The following is a 21,283-nucleotide window of genomic DNA, read 5'->3' as shown; positions in this document are numbered from 1 at the left end:
ATGAATCCCGATCCGTACGTGTATTCGTGTTACAACCACGGGCCGCAGAAGTGGGCGACGGAGACGTTGAACATGTTCGAGCCGCTTCATCCGAACCCGATGTCTGTACTAGATATAGGCTGCGGTACCGGCGAGGTCACACACTTCTTACTGGACAAATTCCGCGATGCCGAAGTGCTAGCGTTGGACAAGGTAAAATTTGATATTCCATGATTTCAAATTCGTGACATTCTTTGTGCGACGCGACTATAAAGATCGTGCACATGACGTCACAGTTGATTTGACTCGCCGTAAACGTGATTAAGATAATGATATGGTCATTTATTCATTTCTTGGATCTCATAAAAATCTCACATTTTATTGACTATCAATATGGCGTCAGTCATGTGAAAAGCACATGGTTGCACGATCTCTATAGACGGGTTCTTTTATTGCGGTATATGTATAGATAAGCATCACCGCGAAACTTCGGACCAATGACGCAATATTTAAAATCATCGGCAAGTTATTTTTCATCACTGTTTTCGTTGCGCGTGGCAGGTCGAAAGAAAATTGCTAAAACGTTTCTCACATTTCTTATTTTCTACTATTTCCTCCAAAATTTCCGAAATTGAAAATCAATATTTTCTTAATCCCATAGAATGCGGCATCGAATGAAATAGTCTGTTGTTTTTTTTTTCTCATAGTACTGTGCATCGCTCTGTACAAGGTGAATACACACATATGTGTATATTCCCCGTATGTGAGCCTAAATATATATTTAGATTAAAATCGGAAGCCTTCACACTGTTGTGACACTCGTACAAATTTGTAGCACTTTTGATATACACGATCATTTTCACGCTTTCAGATTGCTCTTGTCGAAAACGATTTTTTGTTTACTTTCAACTTTAGATTTTTTCATCCTTTCTATTTTGCGCGCATCGACGACACCGTCAAATTATACGAATCGCTCTCGACAATCGTAGTATACACGCGGATATAGATTTGCCGTGGACGGAATGACCCAAAATAGGGTTAAATTTCAATCACACCCAATTGACACAAGCAGATTTTTCGAATTTGCGATATCGGCCTCTAATGTACATACATATATAGTGAGTCGCCTATCCCGGCGGCAGTTCTGCACCTATTTACTAAGAATACTTAAAATTCGCTTTTCTAATTCCGCTGCTATTGTAACATTTCGCTGAAAGACCTCGAATATCCTTGTCTATTCGATTTTCTTCTGAAATTCATGTATATATTTGCACACCCCTGTTGGTATAAAGATTAGTTGAAAAATATAGCTAGCTTTTTTCGGAATTCACGGATTTTCGAATGCAATATGTATAATTTTTGATATAAAATAATTGAAATATGATAAACTTGTATTGTTCCATGAATAATCAGGATGGGTTGTTTTCCTTTGTCAAAAAAAACTGGACGATATTTTTAGATTTTGAGACATCTCATCGAAATCAAAGCGCAAATGATTTAAACCAACGGTGTAATTGGAGAGGCCTTATTAATGTCTAATCGATTTCGAAGTTTTAGCACTAATCAATTCTGTATGTATATGCGGTTTGACGATATTGTATAGCTTGGCCAAACGGGAACGAGATATTCTAGTTTTTTCGATCAAAGGAAAAAACCATTCATCGGTCCATAAGTATTTCTGCACTTAATTCAGCCACTCAGCCGCGGAAGTCATTAACGGCAATATTAAAGATTAAATCTCTGATTCCAAAGCTGGAAACTCGATAGTCCTGAATTATTCAAGTTTGAGGGGGAGGATTGCAAATCACCAAAAAAAACGACGCACACGACGTCGCATCGGTAATTCGCTCTTCTGATGTGAAATGTCATCGGTTTTTGTAATTGCGTACGACTTTATTAGAATCCGTAAATATTTCATGAACGTTACCGACGAAGACGGCGTCGCATGTATGACCTTCGCGTTGTTGAAGAGGGATTTTCGACGAACGAACACGCGGGAAATCTGATTAAGCCGTTGATATTTTCATCGTAAAAATCATCACATCAATATATCATAATTTCTAGTATATGAGAATATCTTAGATATAAGAATATTAATACATAAGAATATTAATAAATTTCCATTGATACGACGTAAATATGTAAACACTGATTGAACATTATATCCGTGCTGCGACGATAATATATAGAGAATTTATCATTATGATTATTATTATTATTCTTTATTTACGAATTAAATTACATTCGATAATTACAGATAATAATATAGTAATGTAATATAAGTCGATGGATACCAGGAGAAGTTAGAAACTTGTAACCATAAAACATGGCCCTGCACCCATGGAAATCGCACCGAAAATGTCTCCTGGAACTAGTGAAGTCTATTCGACGTTTCGACTACATCCTAATTAATAATCATCTTCATAGTAATATTGAGTTATAACGGAAATTACGAAATATTAACAACCCGGAACAAAGAGACTAATCATGTAAACAGAAGTGATACGAACTGAGGGAAAAATTAACTTAGAAACAGTGGAAAGCTAAACTAATTGAAAAGGAGCTTATATTAATCGCCAAGACCCGAAAACGGTCGACAATTTAATGCAAAAATTACTCTTTGATGTGACATGATTCATATGATTTATATATTTCCAAGTAAAATTTTTACAAAATTAATGAATAAGGAAATGTATTAAAGATTTAATAATATTAAATGAGGGATTGCTTTCTCTTCGATTTACAGCGACACTATTGCCATTCATTTTTATATATCATATTTTTGATAATCTCGATTAAGATAATGTTTCTGGCCTTTTTCGTATATACTTCCTTAAAAATGCCAGTCAATTTTTGTCAATTTTTTCATTTTTCATTTTTTTCAAACGATAGCTATATATATATATATATTATACTAGAAAATTGATACTCGTTTCTCATTAACAAGTAAACACCCACAGCTCATTTTCTGAAAGCTTCGGGGTTTATTTAAACCCCATCATCAGTGAAACTAATGATATGAAACTTTTTTTTATGAACTGAGGGTTTTTAATTGTTTACGTATTTTAGGCTAAACAGAAATGATACTTTGTTTCTCCTAATCGGCCGGGTTATTTCGTAAATTGCAATAAAATCTGTATTCAGTATATTTCATGCCGGGAGTGTTATAGTAATATTGATCATGATTTAGAAATGTTTAGTTTATTTGACGAACTTATCGATTGCATGTACAGGGTAGATACGCTACCGATCGGGTCAACTATTAAGCTAAGCAGAAAGGAGAAACAAGGCATCAATTGTTTTTAGCCTTATTACTAATCATCGCCGTCTTTTTGAGATGACGTGTAGACTTATATTCCAAACACGGTGGATGACAGCAGCGGGCATCTTATACAGCGATACCACATGATCTTAGCCAGTTAAAATCCCAACGACTAAAAAGCATAATTCGAACTCTGAATTTTGAAAACCAGCTAAGCTCGTTCTAGTCATGTTGGTCTGCAACACCATCTCGTGCCATGCTTCAATTCTTAAATACACAGAGGTCACGCAGGGCAGTGGATTCATATGCAAATGTTCGTGTATACTCCGGGCTATCGATCTTCACACATTCGAAAAAGAAGTGTTGGTATCTACTGTGACATATCGTTCAGACATAAGTGCCAGAAAGCGCTCTTTAAGTCAGCGAAAGTAGTTATCATGGACCGTTAGGACAAATAATGTTTGCCAAACAAACAACAGTGCAATGCACTTCTCTATACGGGCTGCGTATTATTAAAATACAGAACACGTTTATTACCTGTTACAAATATCTAATGCCTGATTGTTGTACGTTTTCTAGATTGATTTTGTTTTCTTCATCAATTTCGGCGGAAGGTCGTACTATAAAATCTTGAATACCGCGGAAATAAGGTGCCGTGTGCGAACGAACACCAGCGCGATCATTTCCACGATTCTGCGACCGTAACACAGTGGGGCATTATGGGCGCGCTATGGGAACGTATGTGGCCTAGAAAAAATTTCATTCTTTTTCGAGTTTCATAACTTAAATGTACATAAGAGCTCTTTTCAAACACGGAATTATATCAAATTTCCCACTAGTACTAAGGTTGTCCTAATCTAGATGCTCGAATTGATAGTCGATAGAACAATGAATTTTCACGGCGGCGATGCACGACTAGGTGGCCATCCATTATACAAAATGCGTAAATAATTCCTTTTTTTCTGAATGTCGAGAATCTAACATACGTATTTAGCGCACACGAGGAACTATTCGTACCATGGCTGAAGTGAATTTTTATTCTTTTTTTCTTTTTAAAAGCCTATCATAGCGTGAACAACTCGTTTCCCCGGTGGTTAGACATCTCGTCCATATACGTTACGATCTTAGTCGCAGCGAGTGCAAGGCGTCGAAGAGACATTCGGTCATCTTAGAGCAATCTACTCCAAAGTCAACGCTACAATATTTTTGCATAAGTTCCCAATCGACGTTGTTGTACCTACTTACACCCGATAAACTTCCCGCATCACCCGCCGCGTCTTATCTATCCATCTATCGAACTGCGTGAGTTTGATGATCGAGGCGTCGATCGAAAGAGAAAGAGGGAGAGAGGGAGAGAGGGAGCTTTCTATTTCAAATCTATTTCAATGCGTCACTTTCGGAGCAAATTAATTTCGAATTCGACTGTTCGCCGTCGAAGACTATGCCCTGGAAAACTGCACGGAAAAACAACGACAAAAGATCACTTATCAATCGGCAGCTTTTGAATGAAAACGTATATATATATATATATATATAAATGTATATTGCTACCACCCACGCGATTCGTGAGTCTTCATATTATCATCATTAGTGTGTAACATCAAGAAGTACATTTTTATGATGCAACGCTGCGAAAATACATATTATAATGCTGTATGTAAGGAAAGGCGAAGTTATTTAAATTATCATTTTTGAGAAGATAGTGAAATGATACGGAGTTGAGCTATGATTATATATCATCACTAGTAGTCCTACATTTCACACGGAATTCCTCTTTAGTTTGAGATAGACGACGAGAGTTGTCAGTAATCCCATAACTGACAATAATCAGTTACAAAGTACAGCATCAGTACTGAATCATTATTTAACCTCTTCAGTTCCTAGCCGCCAGGCTCCGTGAGAGACCCATCATCACACGTCTTTCCTCGTAATTTCTTACCCAAATAAAATCATTAAGCAACCAAATGGAATATGACGCGCTGTTTCTCTCAGATATCGTCAAACGATCAATATACACGTTGGGCATCGTAAGTCAACTATATATCAGAATGCATTCATTTAGGTTTGCCAAATTAGTTTTCTTCGTTTAGGTTTTCCCGGTTAGTTTTCTTTATTTAGGTTTGTCCAGTTATTCTTCCTCATTTAGGTTTGCCCAGTTATTTTTCTTTATATAGGTTTGCCCAGTTATTCTTCTTCATTAAGGTTTGCCCAGCTTTTTTTCTTCAATAAGGTCTGCCCAGTCATTTTTCTTCATTTAGGTTTGCCCAGTTATTTTTCTTCATTTAGGTTTGCCCAGCTATTTTTCTTAAATTAGGTCTGCCCAATTATTCTTCTTAATTTAGGTTTGCCCAGTTATTCTTCTTCATTAAGGTTTGCCCAGATATTTTTCTCCGTTTTTGTTTGCCAACTTAGTTTTCTTCATTTAGGTTTGAGGTTTTAGGTTTAGGTTAAGTTATTTTTCGCAATATAACTTAACCCCCAGCGGAGTGATACTGTTTACGTCATTCGAATAATCTCAAGCTCGCGTATCGTTACGGTGCAATATGAGACAAAGATTGTATTATTCTATTAGCGACGATTCGATTTCAAAATTTAGGCTAAACGGCGTGTCCTATATCGTTAATGGATGCTAAATGCTTTAACTATGGTGGAGCCTGGTCCGCGAATCGCCCAAGTGCCATCGAAGTGATATCGTTTTTTGTCCAAGTACGTCGCAAGTCACTCGGCGTTAAACGAGCTAATGGTGCTAACTCAGCGCGAACTACTCGTCACTTCGTACGAGCACGACGACGCTTTTGTCGAGTTGTGAATTCGATAAATGTTTTCCTTAGTAAAATAACACTCGATCATCGGTTTGAGTAGCGGTTTGACAAGTCTATAGTAAACACCTACCGCAGTATGGACACGGCGAACCCGGGATCAGGCGTTTATCTTCGTTATTCTAACAATCGATGTTGTGACATAACAAAACTGGAAGCGATGATATTTGATTTCGGAGGTGCGCACACCGAACAGACACGCCACCGGCCGCGACGCGTTTTACATCACAGCGCGTAAGAGCTAGACAAACACTAAAGTGTTGTGTAATGCTGCTAGATTTTGAATTAACCTAAGAAAACGACTCCGCTACTCTCGATAAATGCAATCTACCGCATCGGGGTATCTCGAGTTTTATGTTGACAAAAAACCTCCGTTTCCGCGACAAGTTACGATATGCACGTGTGCATTTGAATTCGATTTCGAATTCATTTGCGATCACATATTTCGACAAAAGCTATTGATAGGTATTTTGCGCAGTGAATCTACCGCATCGGGGGTCCCAAAAAGCTGACCGTAACGGATTCTCAACGATGCTGGTGAAGCTTTCTTGCCGAATAACCACGGAGTATCATCGGCAATAGTGCATCGGTACGAATTCTAATTGGATTCAAAAGCAGCATGAGCCAATCTCTGCTTCTATAGCCAATCTAACGACCTCATACTTATCGGTTTGATTTGATAAATGGAAATAAACCAAGAATGTTGAACTGGGTCATGATACTTGATAGGCTTTAACGAAATCCCATTTTGTTGAAAATGTTTTCTTTTAACATCTAATTTTCCGTTATAACGAAATACAAGTACAACAGTGGTATTACAGATAGTTGAAGACTTATTCACACTTTAAAAATGCAAAATTAACCGACATATTAAATTTTATCATATAAACTTCTTTTTTTCTCGTTCTAGAATAAGGCTATGGTCGATTTTGCAAAAGAGAACAACTCGCATCCACGTATCGAATACATAACAGCTGACATACAACGCAAAACGGACTTCTCCCCCGAAATGAAAAACGGCTACGATTTGGCATTTTCGTTCCTGTGTTTGCAATGGGTCGACGACCAGAGATCGACGTTGGAAAATATCTTCAACTTATTGAAAGATCAGGGAGAATGCCTGTTCGCTCTGGGCACGAAACCGTCGCAGGCATTTTTATCGCTACTCAAAGAAATTCAGGACCATCCCCGATGGAGGCCATACTTGCAGGTAAAATACACTTTCAGAAGAGGAAGGGAACGTTTGAATTTATCCATAAAATGATGATATGATATGATATGATTTTATTTTCATGTAAAATTCTTACAGAATTAATGGATAAACAAATACATTAAAATTGTAATAATATTAGATGAGGGACTGCTTTGAAGCAACAGTTAGCTTATACAAGAAAGCAGCCCTAGAAAAGAAAATATATATAATGAAATGAAATAGAGTAGAAAAACGAGTACATAATACCGATCATAATACAACGCTACAATACAAATCTCTACTGATAGAATCTATAATGGTTGGTTTTTTTTTCGTACAGAAATTTTGCCCGAATCTGTGGAATACGTCAAGTAACGGTTTGATACGATGGCGAGTGCCGGACCCGATTAGCGGCTACAGCGCTCTGCTGCGAGGAGCCGGGTTCACTATCGTTTCGGCGACGTCCCGGGAATTCCAATACGTGCCCGAAACCGACGATAAATGTAAAGGTGAAATTCGAGTTTATTACTGTATGATAGCATATCACGAATCCCCTAGAAAATTAGTAGGCTCCAACATTTCGTGCCAGATGGGACAGGATCGGCCACTCCCCGCTAAATGCGGGTGATTAATGACATCTGAATAAATCTTACTTGATCCAATTCAGAATTCAAATTCAGAACTCGTAAAAATTGGAGCAAATGATATAGTCGATTCCACACTCAGAAACGAAAACAAAGTTTGAAAATGTTTCCTTTCGTAGTTAATGATTCATTTTCGACGTTTCGACTCGCATCCCAGATAGTCACCTTTCTATACGTCTAACAGACTGTTTTTCTTTCTCTCTGAAAAATTAAACGAAATGAGATTCTAGGCGTGTTTTAAAATCTATACGTTTCGATGCATTTTGCAGGAATGTTAGAGATCCTGATGCCGCACGTCAGAGCTATACCCGAAAATATCAGACCAGAATTCATGGACGACGCTCTCGATATCTTCATCACGCATTGCCCGAAAACTTCGAGCGGTCAGACACTGTGGCAACCAAAACTGTTATTGTTCCATTGCGCGAAGGACCGGATCGGGCCAGAAGTTTGTGGCAATTAGCGAGCCCCGATCGGAGCTTTCGGATTGCACGGTTCGACTTTTTCGCTCGACCCTTCTTCAACGATACTTTGATGTTAAAAGCGTGTACATAAATTACAAAAAAACGGTGAAATGTTATATATTAAGATGGATCCAGTTCCCCAGTCCTCACGGGTGACAATTTGACTGGATTGAGTAATCGATAATGAACTGATATGAATTTGAACGCGGAGTCGACTGAACGCGGATATATTATATTATGAAATTACGATGCGGGTAATAACTACTATCAAAACGACACGTGCATTTAATATTGCTGGTCCACAGCGCAGGTAAACTAGAGAAAAGACGTATGTGATATAGATTCTGTAATATAGTTAACTATAACTGATCAATACTGTATAAAAAGTGATACTATTTATTCAGATTCTGTATATATATTTAGATATTAGATTTTAATCGAAATGTACGTAACCAATTATTGATTATACAATAAATAATAACCGACCATAACAACTAACGTAATTGTTTATGAAGGTGCTCTGAAGTAAATTCCCGATTCGACGATTTTGAATATGATTTTCGTATAAACCCATGTTTTGGAAAGATAGGGAAAATAAGTGATTTTCTATGTGCTCATTTCTTCTCTACTACGTTTGTTGCTTTATTCTTACGTTTTGCTCCTCTGACGATGAGTCCATATTTCTAGTGTATTGTATTTTGTTTCATCATTTCGTATATTATTCTCTTCGTTAAGACCGTGGTTTATTGGAACATAAGCAAAATTGTTTCGCGCTGTCAAAATATTCTGAATCATGATACGGATTCAGAGTTAAACAGGTTCTATCCCGATCGCTGATGCCACCGTCTAAATTCCGACCATCCCACACAGTTACTTCCATTCGTTATTGATGACGTCAAATACGCGGACGACATCAATGACGTAATCTGACAACGGCTAGGTTAGGCTTGTTAGGTAAACGAAGTACTGGTGGACTATACTACTAGCGGGAGGGTTCGGGATTGTCTTACGTCTTCATAATAGCGTAATATTACAACAACTAAGTGTTTACTGCGAACTGCAATTAGACCTTGACCCCGATGCAAAGTATGGGAACAAACTAGCGAGTAAGGCACTCGTTATTTTCTTGCGTTTGACGTCATCGGTTATCGCGTATGTACGTCCTGCGAGTCGGGTAGCAAGATATGGGACGGTTGTCCTATAACGGAGTGTTATAATGATGTTAGAAACATAATATCGTACTCGAAAGAAATTATAAACGAAACAGAATATGTATCGAGTATGTACTTCTGTACTTCAATAAATATATTTACATATTGAAAAAACACTTGAAAACACATGATATTATTTATGAGGCCCGCGGCACGTTTTGTACGGCCAAAAATACCGATATGATACTGAACTCTAAATCATCCGCCCGGATTTATCGATTTCTATGAGGACTCCGCAGTCGACTGTGGAGAATCCACCAGACGTTAAAGGTTTCCTCCGATTCAATGCAAATCCATGATATTCAAAGGCGAAGAGAAAAAGAATAAATCATGCCATACATGAACCCTGATCAATCTTATGTTATCTAGAGACGTGATTTTCCCAATTTTTGATATAGGACATAAAAATCTAGCTAGATGAAAGTTCACTGAAAATCTGAACTGAAGTTTGATCGGAGCTGTACTACTGTTGTGCACGACATCTGGTGGGTTAACTGGCCACCTCGATAAACAGCGTCGAAAATGACTCAAGCTACTGCGGTAAAGGGGTTCACTTTCGGGTGCGAATTGTCCCTACTCTTTACGATCACAACTGTGCCGATGATTATAATTACGATGACGGCTGTAACTGACAGGGCTATCGACAGTATCAACACCCAGTCCGATATAGGTTTCACCGGTTCAGACGATGATGCCGGCGGCGGTGGTGGTTGCGTGTTCGGCCCGCTCGTCGTCGCCGTTCGTTCGAGCATCAACCGCGCTATTTCGTACGGCGATAGGAGTTTGATTTTCAGGTCCGGTACGTAGCCCAGACCGGCGGCGACCACGTTCGAATATTCGGCCCGGTTGCCGCTAGCGTCCGCGGTCCGAACGATGAACGCGTGAGTCGTGTTAGTCCCCGGCGCGTGGGCGACTTTGATAACGAAGATCTCTAATTCTCCGGCTGTTTTCGGCGAGGTTAGGTTACCGGTGAGCACTTGACTTTGAGTGACGACATTCGCAGACGATGGGTTGGTGAGTAATTCGACGGATGTCGGCGCTTCACGAATCTCGTATTTCTGAGCTACAATCGAAAAAAGTCTTTTTGTAGAAAATATACGTAGCAAAGTAGAAGCAAACAGCCGATGATCATAATATCAAGAAAAAAGAGATATTATCTTAAAGTTCTTCGTAGAACACATTTATCCACAATAAGAGCATCATTTGAATTACATAACCATCATAGGATAACACACAGTGGAACCTCGTTATATCGACATCGGATATATCGATGTATCAGCTATTACAAACCTATAATTTCATCCCAATGGACAATTTTGACAATTTTGTACTTTGTACAACGAACTATGGGCTAAGACGAATAGATTGTTTGGTTCCGCCGTATTTAGAACTGTCGGTTATAACGAACAGATTTTTTTTCTGATCCCATGAAGTTCGTTGTAACTAGGTTCCACTGTATATACAACTATCGGTTATAACGAACAGATTTTCTGGTGCCTTGAAGTTCGTTGTAGCGACGTTCAGTTTATATCACCATCCGTACGATTACTAAATATCTTGTTTTGTACCTGTTCCAGTGTCGGCGTCTTCGCCGGGCGCCGTCCACGCAAGCGTCACCGTTCCACTTGTCTCTGACGTTTGAATGACGAGCAGATCTTTGATACGCGACGGCGCTGTATCGATCGAGTATCCGACAATATCGGACAATTTCCGCGGAGCATCTTGCCCTGGTATTCTGATCTCGAATGCACCAGGCGTCGCTGTACGGCTTATCAGTCCGTTAATTAGCGTGTACGTGTCCTTAGCGATTAACATTTGTCCTTCAAAAATAATGCGGAAAAGAAAAGATGCTTACTTGCGTATAACATGCACTTCATTCAGAATTGAACCCCAGTCAAGTTGCCCAGCTTCGGTCTAAACCTAGTCGAATAACTTAAGACTTAGGACCTAAACTCCATTTTTGACTGATGTCACAAACCTTCTCACGTCGTAAGTTAGATAAGTCTCAAGTTAAAGCAAGCGATATCAATAAATAGGCTAAGACGATCCCTTAGATCTCAAGAATCGGTAGAACAAGATACTAAGACCAAAGTTAGCTTCGACTGGTCTTGAATCCGAGCTTAACTGTCTTACCATTTTCTTGAAGAATACCAGTTATAGGTGCACCGACGTTCGTCACTTTGGTCTTTTTAAGAACGGCTTTTCCGTTAGCTGGAGGATTTACGACGATTTTCAACGCGTAACGACCTGTACCAGAGGCTTGACCGAACGCCCGGCTGTATATACCATCATTAGCCAACAGGTCGGACCCTGAAACGTGCAGATTCAACAGGTAAGAACAAATTTTCTTAAATTTTTCATTCTAATAGTCACTAAAACACTCGGATATTACAGTCCAACTTTCTGAAGTCATCACGATATGTCTTCATATTAAATGGTTCATGATGTGAGTTTCCAATTAAATTTTCTAAGTGTAAATCGTCATTAGAATGAGTTGTCAACATTGTGATCGCCCACGCTATGACGACTTGATTGAGTTCGATAGTATGTATAGTATGATAGACTTACCGGAGCCATCGTCAAGTAACTGTACGTAGGTGGTTTCACCGAATGGTCGATAAACCACGGCTTTAACATCCATACCCAGTACCGGATAGTCAGCCTTGGTAAGTTCGGCGTATATAGCAGTTTCGGGAGGCAGAGACGACGTCGTCGCTGAGATCTCCGATCGCACGACGATAGGACGATCGGATTTATTAATCCTCTCCGAGGAAATCGTCACGGTAAACTTCTGCGTCGTGTTGTACCCAGTTATTTCCACGATCCATTTACCGACCTGGAATATATGCATAGGTTGATATCAATATCAAGTCTCAAAACGCATTTTCACAGCGTTGCTCGCCCGTTCAGGCGCTGGACGGACCGAAATGTTTGTATCGACACCGTTAAACTAATCATTTAGTACTTCGATTTCCGATTTGAATATCACTTGTTCAGTTCCCGGCAGGTGTAACTGGTGAGTTTGCAGTGCACATAATACGTATCAAACCAATCGAACATACGAGGAATAATCGTCCCTATACCTGGGCAAAAACTAATTCATAGCCTTGTTTTCTGATAGTTTGCGTATAAATGTCATGGATAGATGGCGCTTGTGCGCACATAGACGTCTGGTCTCGCGCCGTAATCATCAGCGGAATAGACTGGTAATAGATTGCCTGCAAAATTGAGCTATATGTCTTCAATGATTATGAAACGGCAGATACGTCATTTTCAAACCGTGTGTAACATCTTGGTACCTAACAATAGAAATCATATTGAGTATATCCTATTGCATAGCAATACAGTTGAAACGAACCTTCGCTGTACCACTGATGGTGCATACTATCATTTTCATTTGCGAAGTCGCCTGACAGCTAGCTGTCGAGCTGTCGGGACCTGAGATTACAACAGCGGATGATTCTACAGGCGTTTCTTTACTGCAACCGATTCGTATTTTCGAATTGACGCCGATCGATTCGTCGATGTAAAACTCGACAGTGCGTTCCATTTCGGGATCCAGCTCGAACGATTCTGTGAAAAGCTGAAAGATCAAGATTTCGTGAGAAAATTTTTGCACCTTATTTATTTGTTATTTTCTGTAAAGTTAGTAAAGTTATCCTAAGATGACCAACTATTAAAATAATGCACACAACGGATTGTGATAACACCGCAGTCAAATACGAATTGTGGCATATTGCTGACCACTTCTTTTGAGGAAGTAACCATGAGTGAATTTCAAGTTTAAGAAATGTTCCATTCTTTGAGACACCTGTATTAGTTAAGCCCAGTCAAGAAGCCTTTTTTACTCCAAGACTCCAGATTGGCATTAGGCTGTTCTTTAAGATGTTATATTAGCTACAGAACCGAAGATGGTCGTGTACTGGTTTTATATCCAATGTTTGTGTTACTGGCCGCGGCAGTTACGACACGAAAACAGATCAGAGCGTTTATGATTCTTACGTAAATCAAACGTTCCGGGTCGGGATCCACTTTTTTCGCCAGTTCTTGAAAAGCTTCCGTCAAACCGGACGACGTGGCATCGTTGTTATCGTAATAAAAACTACCGTCTGCAAATCAAACATAAGACTTCAATTGTCACTTATAGGGAAATTAACATAGATCATGTATAAACCGATACAATCTTAGACATTAGCTGGTATACCTGTTTGTGCAGATAATTCAACCAGACTCGGGTCGGCCAGTTTGCTAAACGCCAGAGTCGTCACCACGACCTTTTCAGTCGTGATATTGGGCCGAATGTCGGCAACCTTTGGACTGCGGTTCTCTTTGCCATCGGTGAGCAGGATGAATAGAGCTCCAGCCAGTTTTAAACTCTCCCCTCTCAACGTCTGGACAAATGAAAACAAGAAATACACGGCTAATGCTGGCATTCCTGGTTAAACACCCCAAAATACGAAGCAAGACTAACAGATGATTTTGACGTTGCGACTAAAATGATTTGAGCCACTTTCAATTTTAACAGATCGATCGAATTGATAGCCTACTGAATGTAATGAGAATGCAATTTTACGATTTCTTTTACAATACCTCTAAAGCTTTTTGCAGGCCAGCACCGATGCTGGTAGTGTCACCGACAGTAGTGGGCAGCGCGTCTATCAATTTCTTTCGATCTTGATCGGTTTTTATCTCGAGTGGTGAAACCAGTAGATCGGCAGTGCTACTGAACGTCAACAGGCCGATGATATTTCCAGCGGTCGCTGTTTCGATGAAGCCGCTTACGGCTTGTCTCATCGCTGTTAATCGACCGTGCTGAAATGATTCAGGTGCGGATTTTTTTTTCAAATGCCTCATTGCGGTTTTTAGCAAAGTTATCTTAGATACGAAGATACAAACTAAACACTCGGGTTCAGCTAACACTTAAACTATGGGGGGGGGGGGGCTAACCTTTAAAATACTGGGGAGGCTTAACCTATAAACCGGTCGGGTAAAAACAAAATTGAACTTTCGTACAGAAATTTCATTGAAATTTTGTCTCATATTGCTAACTAGTTCAATAAAATTACAATTTAGTTTAGGGTCAATTAGCTGGTCTATGAGACCAGGTTATATATAATATAATATATAAATACCTTTTTCATGCTGCCAGATACGTCCAAAATGAGCATGATCGGTCGTGCGGCTAGGTCACGCACAATCTTAAAACTCGGAGCAAGATCCGCCCTGTCAATGGTTCGTTTCGGGTTTCGGCCATCTTTGAAATCCACGGTCTCTCGCATGATTTCCCAGGCGCTTTTACCGGCGCAAACTTCGTTCTGTAACGTCGGTGCTTCCGGGTTGTGTAGGGTACCGCTGGAGTCGGTATCGTTGTCACAGAACTGTCGGATCTATATAGTTCAGAAGATGAATAAAAAAAAGAAAGAGGGTGATTTCGAACATGGAGGCGTATTCGTTTAAGAGTCCGTGTTTGATTTAAATTTGATGGCTTTTAGTGTTTAGCATGGATCCGCGTAGAAATTGAGCAAGCGGTTTTTCTTAGCAGAAAGGAGCAAAAATTGTTGGGAATCTTTTTATACTTAATGAATGAATTGAAAAGACTGGTCACCTTTAAAAAGCAATATGGAAGAATTTGCGGGCGTCTAATTTTGGATAAAAGCGTGCTCAAACCACACACTCTATACACATCCCCTTTCCAAAAACCCCACCCCAAATAATATAGTGTCTTGGCCATAGCCCCGTAAGATCTCGAACCTACACTGTCGCATTACCTACCAGTGGTCCAATAGTATAATACATTAACGATGCTGGTCCAGCGGATGTGGCTGGTCGGAACACGCAGTTGACAAACATTCCCGTGTTCACGTCTTTATCGCAATCGGTTTTAACGAATTTGCCGTCTTCGTCGACGGTGATAAAGTTACCGGTTATTCCCAACGTACACCGCGTGGCGTCGTATTCGTTAGTGTCGGTGCGCAGGTAGAACTTCTTATCGGCCGTCAAGCCGTATTCGTCCAACACGCCCCAGCGTAAATGCGCCCATTCGTGCACCATCACGTACGCTAAAATAACAATCAGAAAAAAATGTCAACAGAGATGCTATTTTCGAATTGAGTAGTTAAATCACGAAGAATGAGGACAAATCTTCAAATTATCGCGATCAAAATATTTCAATCTTGAACTTATCATGAGGCTAGTTTTCAACAGCGATTTCCAGCCAACTTTTCCACCGCTACCGCAGGGAACAGCTCGTCAAAACGCCGAAAAACTGGCCCCTAGCAGGACAGAAAAATGTGCGTTGAAAAATCTCTCAAATTCCTTGCTCAAACCTGCGCCATGAAAACGTTAACTGACGATAAGACGTTTTCGGGTAGTTGGAAAAAGCTAGCCGAAAATCGCTCGTGAAAGCCGCATTATTAGATTCCGTACGTGGTATTCCGATTTTGTTCATGTACGTCATCGAATTGATGACGTAATCACTTGTCAGTCGGATGTATTTTCCCGGTTTGCCGCACGCTTGAAACATCTTCGTGTACGGAATTTGCGGCGTCGATTCTTCAGCCTGAAAGATGGATAAGATCCAAATTTATCATTCATCAAAATTAACAACTCATTAAGAAAGAAAGGCGTCCAATTCAAATTCACAATGGAAATTATTCTAACGGCTCAAATTTTTACGAATGAAATGTTTTATGTAGCGTTTAGGCAGGCTTTTCATGAGCGGTTCACGGCTAGCATTTCACTGGAAACAGCTCGAGATGACATCGAAAAATGGCCCTAAATGCGGAAGCAAGAAAGAACTACTGCAAAACTACGAATCAGTAAAAACGATGGCCCTACACGAAAAATAACATGGTAATGACAATGATAGAAATTATTATAATAATTATCATTATAATCGATAAATCTCTTCGTTTTTTGTCTTTGGTTTATGAAAAAACTATGGATATATTTACCGTTGGCTTATCGATACGGATATTGGCATTGTGATAGACTTCTTGTTCGGCGTCTCCGTCGATCAAACTGTCCGACCACGTGCTCGGTACCAGTATCGTTATTTCACGGAAATACGCCCGGCTATTTGTGGCAGTGTACAGCGAACTGGACGCTTGGGACATAAGTGACTGCGTGTAATAAAGATACAAGAATCTAGAGATTATGCGAATTTTTTTATTTTGTAAAAATCATCGAAATCCATCAATAACCGCCCGGCTAGCTCAGTCGGTAGAGCATGGGACTCTTAATCCCAGGGTCGTGGGTTCGAGCCCCACGTTGGGCGATGATTTGTTTTCTACTTTTATGAAATGAAAATTATATAAGTTGCTCGATGACAAAAAATGTAAATTTGAAGTTGATATTTATCTCAGTCGGCATAAGTCTCAGAGCGTCGCTTGCCATCGCAATCATCTTTTTCTTAATTTTTTTGCGTTTGTAAGTTGAAATAGATAATGTACAACTCCGTTTAGTAACGAAATCCAAATTGACTTAATCAACATATCATCTCGCTACTTACTTTAATTTTATTCAGTAAAGTTTCTGACTCTTCAACGTCTTTGTCAATAGCGATGACCAGACCTTCATAACCGTTATTCACCAAACTGACCCTGTCCACGACCTCACCAAGCCCGCGTGCACCGGTTACGAATAACGCAAATAAACACGTAACTTCTAAAATCCACACCATAACGCGCTGGATATATATACATATACATATATATATATATATATATATATATATATATATATATATATATATATATATATATATATATATATATATATATATATATATATATATATATATATATATATATATATATATATATATATATATATATATATATATATATATATATATATATATATATATATATATATATATATATATACTTCAATCAAACGAAATGAAATCCTCTAATCCCATCGGGATACGATCACATGTACATATTCTGTCGCGATAATCCCTTTTCGATGTATGTATATACCCTCACTTGAACCAGCAAACAGAGAAAACGCGATTTAATTCCACGCGAAGTAAACACCTTATGAACTAATCGTTAGTTTAAAACTACGTCGTTTGAAAAAACACGACATCTAGTATCGCTTTCAAATATGACTTTGAAACGATATTCGAACAAGCGAGCAGTTAAAAGGTTATTCGATTTATTTGAAATGTATGACGCCAGTCGCTCAGCGGGATAATCTGCGGGAAGAAAAATATCCGCGATCGTCTTTTCAAAAAAAAGCTTCTTTGACATCGAACGAACGAGTTATTATTGTACGCGAAGTGAATCGAATTTTTTTTCGAGGGCTGAAAAGGGACAGTTTTTCGAAAAGAATTCGGCTCCGTAATCAAGCTTTCAGATCTAATGAGGGCTAATGGAAATAATTCGAAGTGACGTGAGGCGGCTTTTACTCTAAACGAGATAGAACGTGGTTCGTTATGTCATCGCCTTCGAGGCACAGTATCTAGAAATTAATTTTCATTTTTCGGTATTGACTGTAAGATTATTTCGGTATATTAAACGCTTTCACGGGCACTGTAAAGCACACATAAATACGTCAGAACCTTTGAAGTCGAATTCAATACAATTTCTATAAACGAAGGCCTATAATATATTTTTAAGTATATCACGACATTGCGCTGAAAGCCGGAACGGTAGTTTATGTCGTGCGGTTACAAAAGGCAAAAACCCACACTTTTTAAAATTCAATTCAATACCACATCGTTGTCTGTCATAAATTATGATCACATGAAAATGCGCAGGTGCTCGAAAATAATAATCGGTCTTAATGTCTTGATGTCACGAATTTTGGAGATATTTTATCCAACTGAGTCATTGAAGCCGTTTCGTACTGTGCGGTTAGTGCCAAAAACTGCGGGTAATTTTGCGGTGTGGAAATGTACGAATGATGTTTCGGTTTGCAGAATACTGTTCGTGGTTCCCACGATTTCACGAGCGTTCACACAATCTATCAGCAAAAATCGGACCATAAATAAACGCCTTGATTCAACGTGAAGCTAACACCATTCGAATCATTAAAGCGACCTTAAAATATTAATCTTCCGGGTTGACGGCTCATTAGTTTCAGAGATAAAAATAAGGACGCGTGTTTAGGTGGAGTGGCGACCCGACGTGTGGTTTACTTTCTACGGTAAACGGTATGAATTTATGGCGTTCTAAAAAACACTAAAAAACCAACCATACCGATCTGTTAAAGAATACTGCCAGGCTTTTGGACTAAATTCGGACTTTCACAAAGTATGTAACATGTGTATTCAAAACAAGTGATTCACTGGAAGTTTTTTGAAAAGATCGTATATGACATAAAATCATATAATTCATTTTCTCCTTTGCTCCACTTTGCCCGCATGATATTTTGACTATGATCCACATTCTAGTGAATTCGTCAGTTTTTTTCCTATTTTCTAATACGAAGGTCTGTTTGTTTTCGAGGGTTTTGTTTGTTTAGTCTGATGTTATCTTATCGCGTTTGAAATAACGGGTAATATCGCAAACATTCGTGCCGCTAGGTGTTAATATCACCTGATACGCGTTTCGGTTTGGACAGGGTCGCAGAATACAAGGAAGGATATAGAGTGCGAATCAGTTGGACCAATATCGCTACTATGGCTTGTGTCAATCTATGATGGATAACGAAAATGTAACTAATCAGGCTGCGGCTATTTCTATGGTTGATACGGCGCGCTCAACGCCACGATCTTCACCGTGTCCTCTCGAAACAATGTCCGCAGTTCGGGCCTGCGACTTGAGCACCGATCCGCGTACCGATTCACCCGTACCGTCGATTATCATCATATCGCGGTGTCCGTCGCTCGAGTCCGAGGAACGCGACGATCGCCAGTGCACGTGCTGTACCGTACACACCGACAGACCGCCTCCGCCGATTCCGCGTCCGCGTTTTAGCGCGTTCTTCATCCTAGCGACCGGTATTATGAATACGCTGTTCGCTATTGCGCTGGGGATGTCGATATTCATCAACGTATCGGTTTTCTCATCCGGAATAATCGCCGGGATCTGCTCGAACGTAACCGGTATCGTATCGTTGATATACACGTACGAAGCCTGCCCCCTGGTGGCCGACCATATTTTCATACCGATTACGGCTTCCGTAGTGACGGCACTTGCCGACGTTCCGGCCGTCGTGTTTGCGTTCATCGAACTAGAAAACGAGAAACTCTCGTTGGTTTACTACGAGGAAAACAAAATATTGCATTTGCATCGTAAAGTAACGGCTGAATTGGAACTTTATGGGGTGTACTTGACGTTTCTATTCGTCCAGTTCACCGCTTGTATTGTACTGGTTATAGCGGGTATAAGGCACTATCGATCAAACCACGTGACGCCGTTGACGGGTAAATGAATGAACAAATACAACAATATCTCGTTAATTTCATTTCGGGAATTTCGTTCTTTGCGCTTGGCATTTTCTATTTTGCTCAGTTGTCGCATTTTCTGTGTAGGAATAAACACGTGTACGTTGAGGGCAACGTCGTGGCTGGGAATTCAGAGGAAATTTATTCTTGGAATAAGTTTTTTATATCTATATTTTGATTTGTATTGCATGAACTCTCCACGATCTCTAGTGAATAGTCTCAGAACTACGTACGCTTGATAAGTTTATAAATCCATTTTATAAACAGAATTCTAAAAATCAGAACAAAAATACACTTGACGACGATCTGCAGTGATCTTGATAAATAGAATTCGTTTTTAATTTTCGATATTCTGGTGGGTTTTAAACTTATTCTGTTCTCCACGTCAGCTAGTGTGGCTACCATTGGGTATACGCTTCATTTAACTATATTATTGTGAGACGGTCGTTTATTCCTTGCTCCCTTCCGTCTGTGCCCTGCACTCCTCAGACAATCCGCTGTCTGTATCCTGCACCCCCTCAGACAATCTTCTGTCTGTACCCTGCACCTCTCAGACAATCTGATGTCTGTACCCTGCACCCTCTCAGACAATCTGATGTCTGTACCCCGCACTCCCAGACAATCTGCTGTCTGTACCCTGCACCCTCTCAGACAATCTGCTGTCTGTACCCTGCGCAATAGGACTTCGAATTAACTCCCTAGCGGAAACGTAACGTCGTGTATTTCTGACAATAATCATAATAAATATTTCTTGATGGCGCGAGGATCCTGTAATACAGTTCAAATACGTTCCTCTGGGAAAATCTAATCGTAATAATCACAAAACAAAGTGGTTTTTGGATGTCTTTTAAACTGAGCCAGATTGCGATGACGAAAATCAGAAAGATTTGATTTATTCCGAAGTCTTGGCGCTAGAGACGTGAGAAAGCTCGCTGTCGAAAAGTTGCAGTGTCGAAATTAGGTTCGCATAGTCTGTGTTGAAGTGCCAGTCGAAGACTGCGAAGATTCCTCAGTCAATCTACATCACAATAAGCCTTAATGACGTCTTGGTATAATTTTTTTGCGTGAGAAAAAAAGAATCGTCATGTTATTCTAGGTAAAATGGATACTAATTAATCATCAACATAGTTCACGAAAACCATCGATCGAAGTATCTCCGTCATGTATCTCGACGATAAGCTATTATACGTCTATTCAATAAAGCGAATCAAGAAACAATAATATAGAGCTCCCGCGCGTTTAGGTCTCAAGCTGGTACAGATGGAGTGAACATGACCAGCTGTGACAGGTATAAAGCATATAAATCACTTCATTAC

At 39.6% G+C, this 21,283-nt stretch overlaps 2 protein-coding genes and 1 non-coding gene across 5 annotated transcripts; 2 read left to right on the top strand and 1 right to left on the bottom strand.

Annotated features, from left to right (window-relative positions):
* On the top strand, nt 1–8,359 carry LOC141904451 (juvenile hormone acid O-methyltransferase-like). The gene is made up of 4 exons (XM_074793040.1): nt 1–192; nt 6,971–7,270; nt 7,593–7,761; nt 8,166–8,359. Exons 1-4 carry the CDS (start codon nt 1–3, stop codon nt 8,357–8,359), a joined length of 855 nt encoding a protein of 284 aa, XP_074649141.1.
* A 1,362-nt stretch (nt 8,360–9,721) lies between these two features.
* On the bottom strand, nt 9,722–17,680 carry LOC141904003 (calcium-activated chloride channel regulator 4-like). 3 transcript variants are annotated; one of them, XM_074792435.1, is made up of 14 exons: nt 17,611–17,680; nt 17,082–17,258; nt 16,525–16,692; nt 15,998–16,130; nt 15,344–15,630; nt 14,704–14,958; nt 14,162–14,383; nt 13,776–13,962; nt 13,574–13,680; nt 12,930–13,154; nt 12,140–12,407; nt 11,705–11,881; nt 11,140–11,391; nt 9,722–10,634 (listed from the first exon to the last, which is right to left on the bottom strand). In XM_074792435.1, exons 2-14 carry the CDS (start codon nt 17,250–17,252, stop codon nt 10,099–10,101), a joined length of 2,988 nt encoding a protein of 995 aa, XP_074648536.1. In that variant the 5' UTR covers nt 17,253–17,258; nt 17,611–17,680; the 3' UTR covers nt 9,722–10,098. The 3 variants fall into 3 exon arrangements, with proteins under 3 accessions (XP_074648536.1, XP_074648534.1, XP_074648535.1); XM_074792433.1 differs by having other exon boundaries at nt 17,459–17,622; XM_074792434.1 differs by having other exon boundaries at nt 17,554–17,613.
* Nucleotides 16,775–16,847, top strand: Trnak-cuu (transfer RNA lysine (anticodon CUU)). Its single transcript has one exon. It is a non-coding gene; the product is annotated as a tRNA-Lys (tRNA).
* Nucleotides 17,681–21,283: the final 3,603 nt, after the last annotated feature.

The sequence above is a fragment of the Tubulanus polymorphus genome, chromosome 4 (assembly GCF_964204645.1).
Source record: "Tubulanus polymorphus chromosome 4, tnTubPoly1.2, whole genome shotgun sequence".
NCBI lineage: Eukaryota > Metazoa > Nemertea > Palaeonemertea > Tubulaniformes > Tubulanidae > Tubulanus > Tubulanus polymorphus.
The sequence above is the reverse complement of the archived record's forward strand: the minus strand, read 5'-3'. Positions and strand labels throughout refer to the sequence as shown.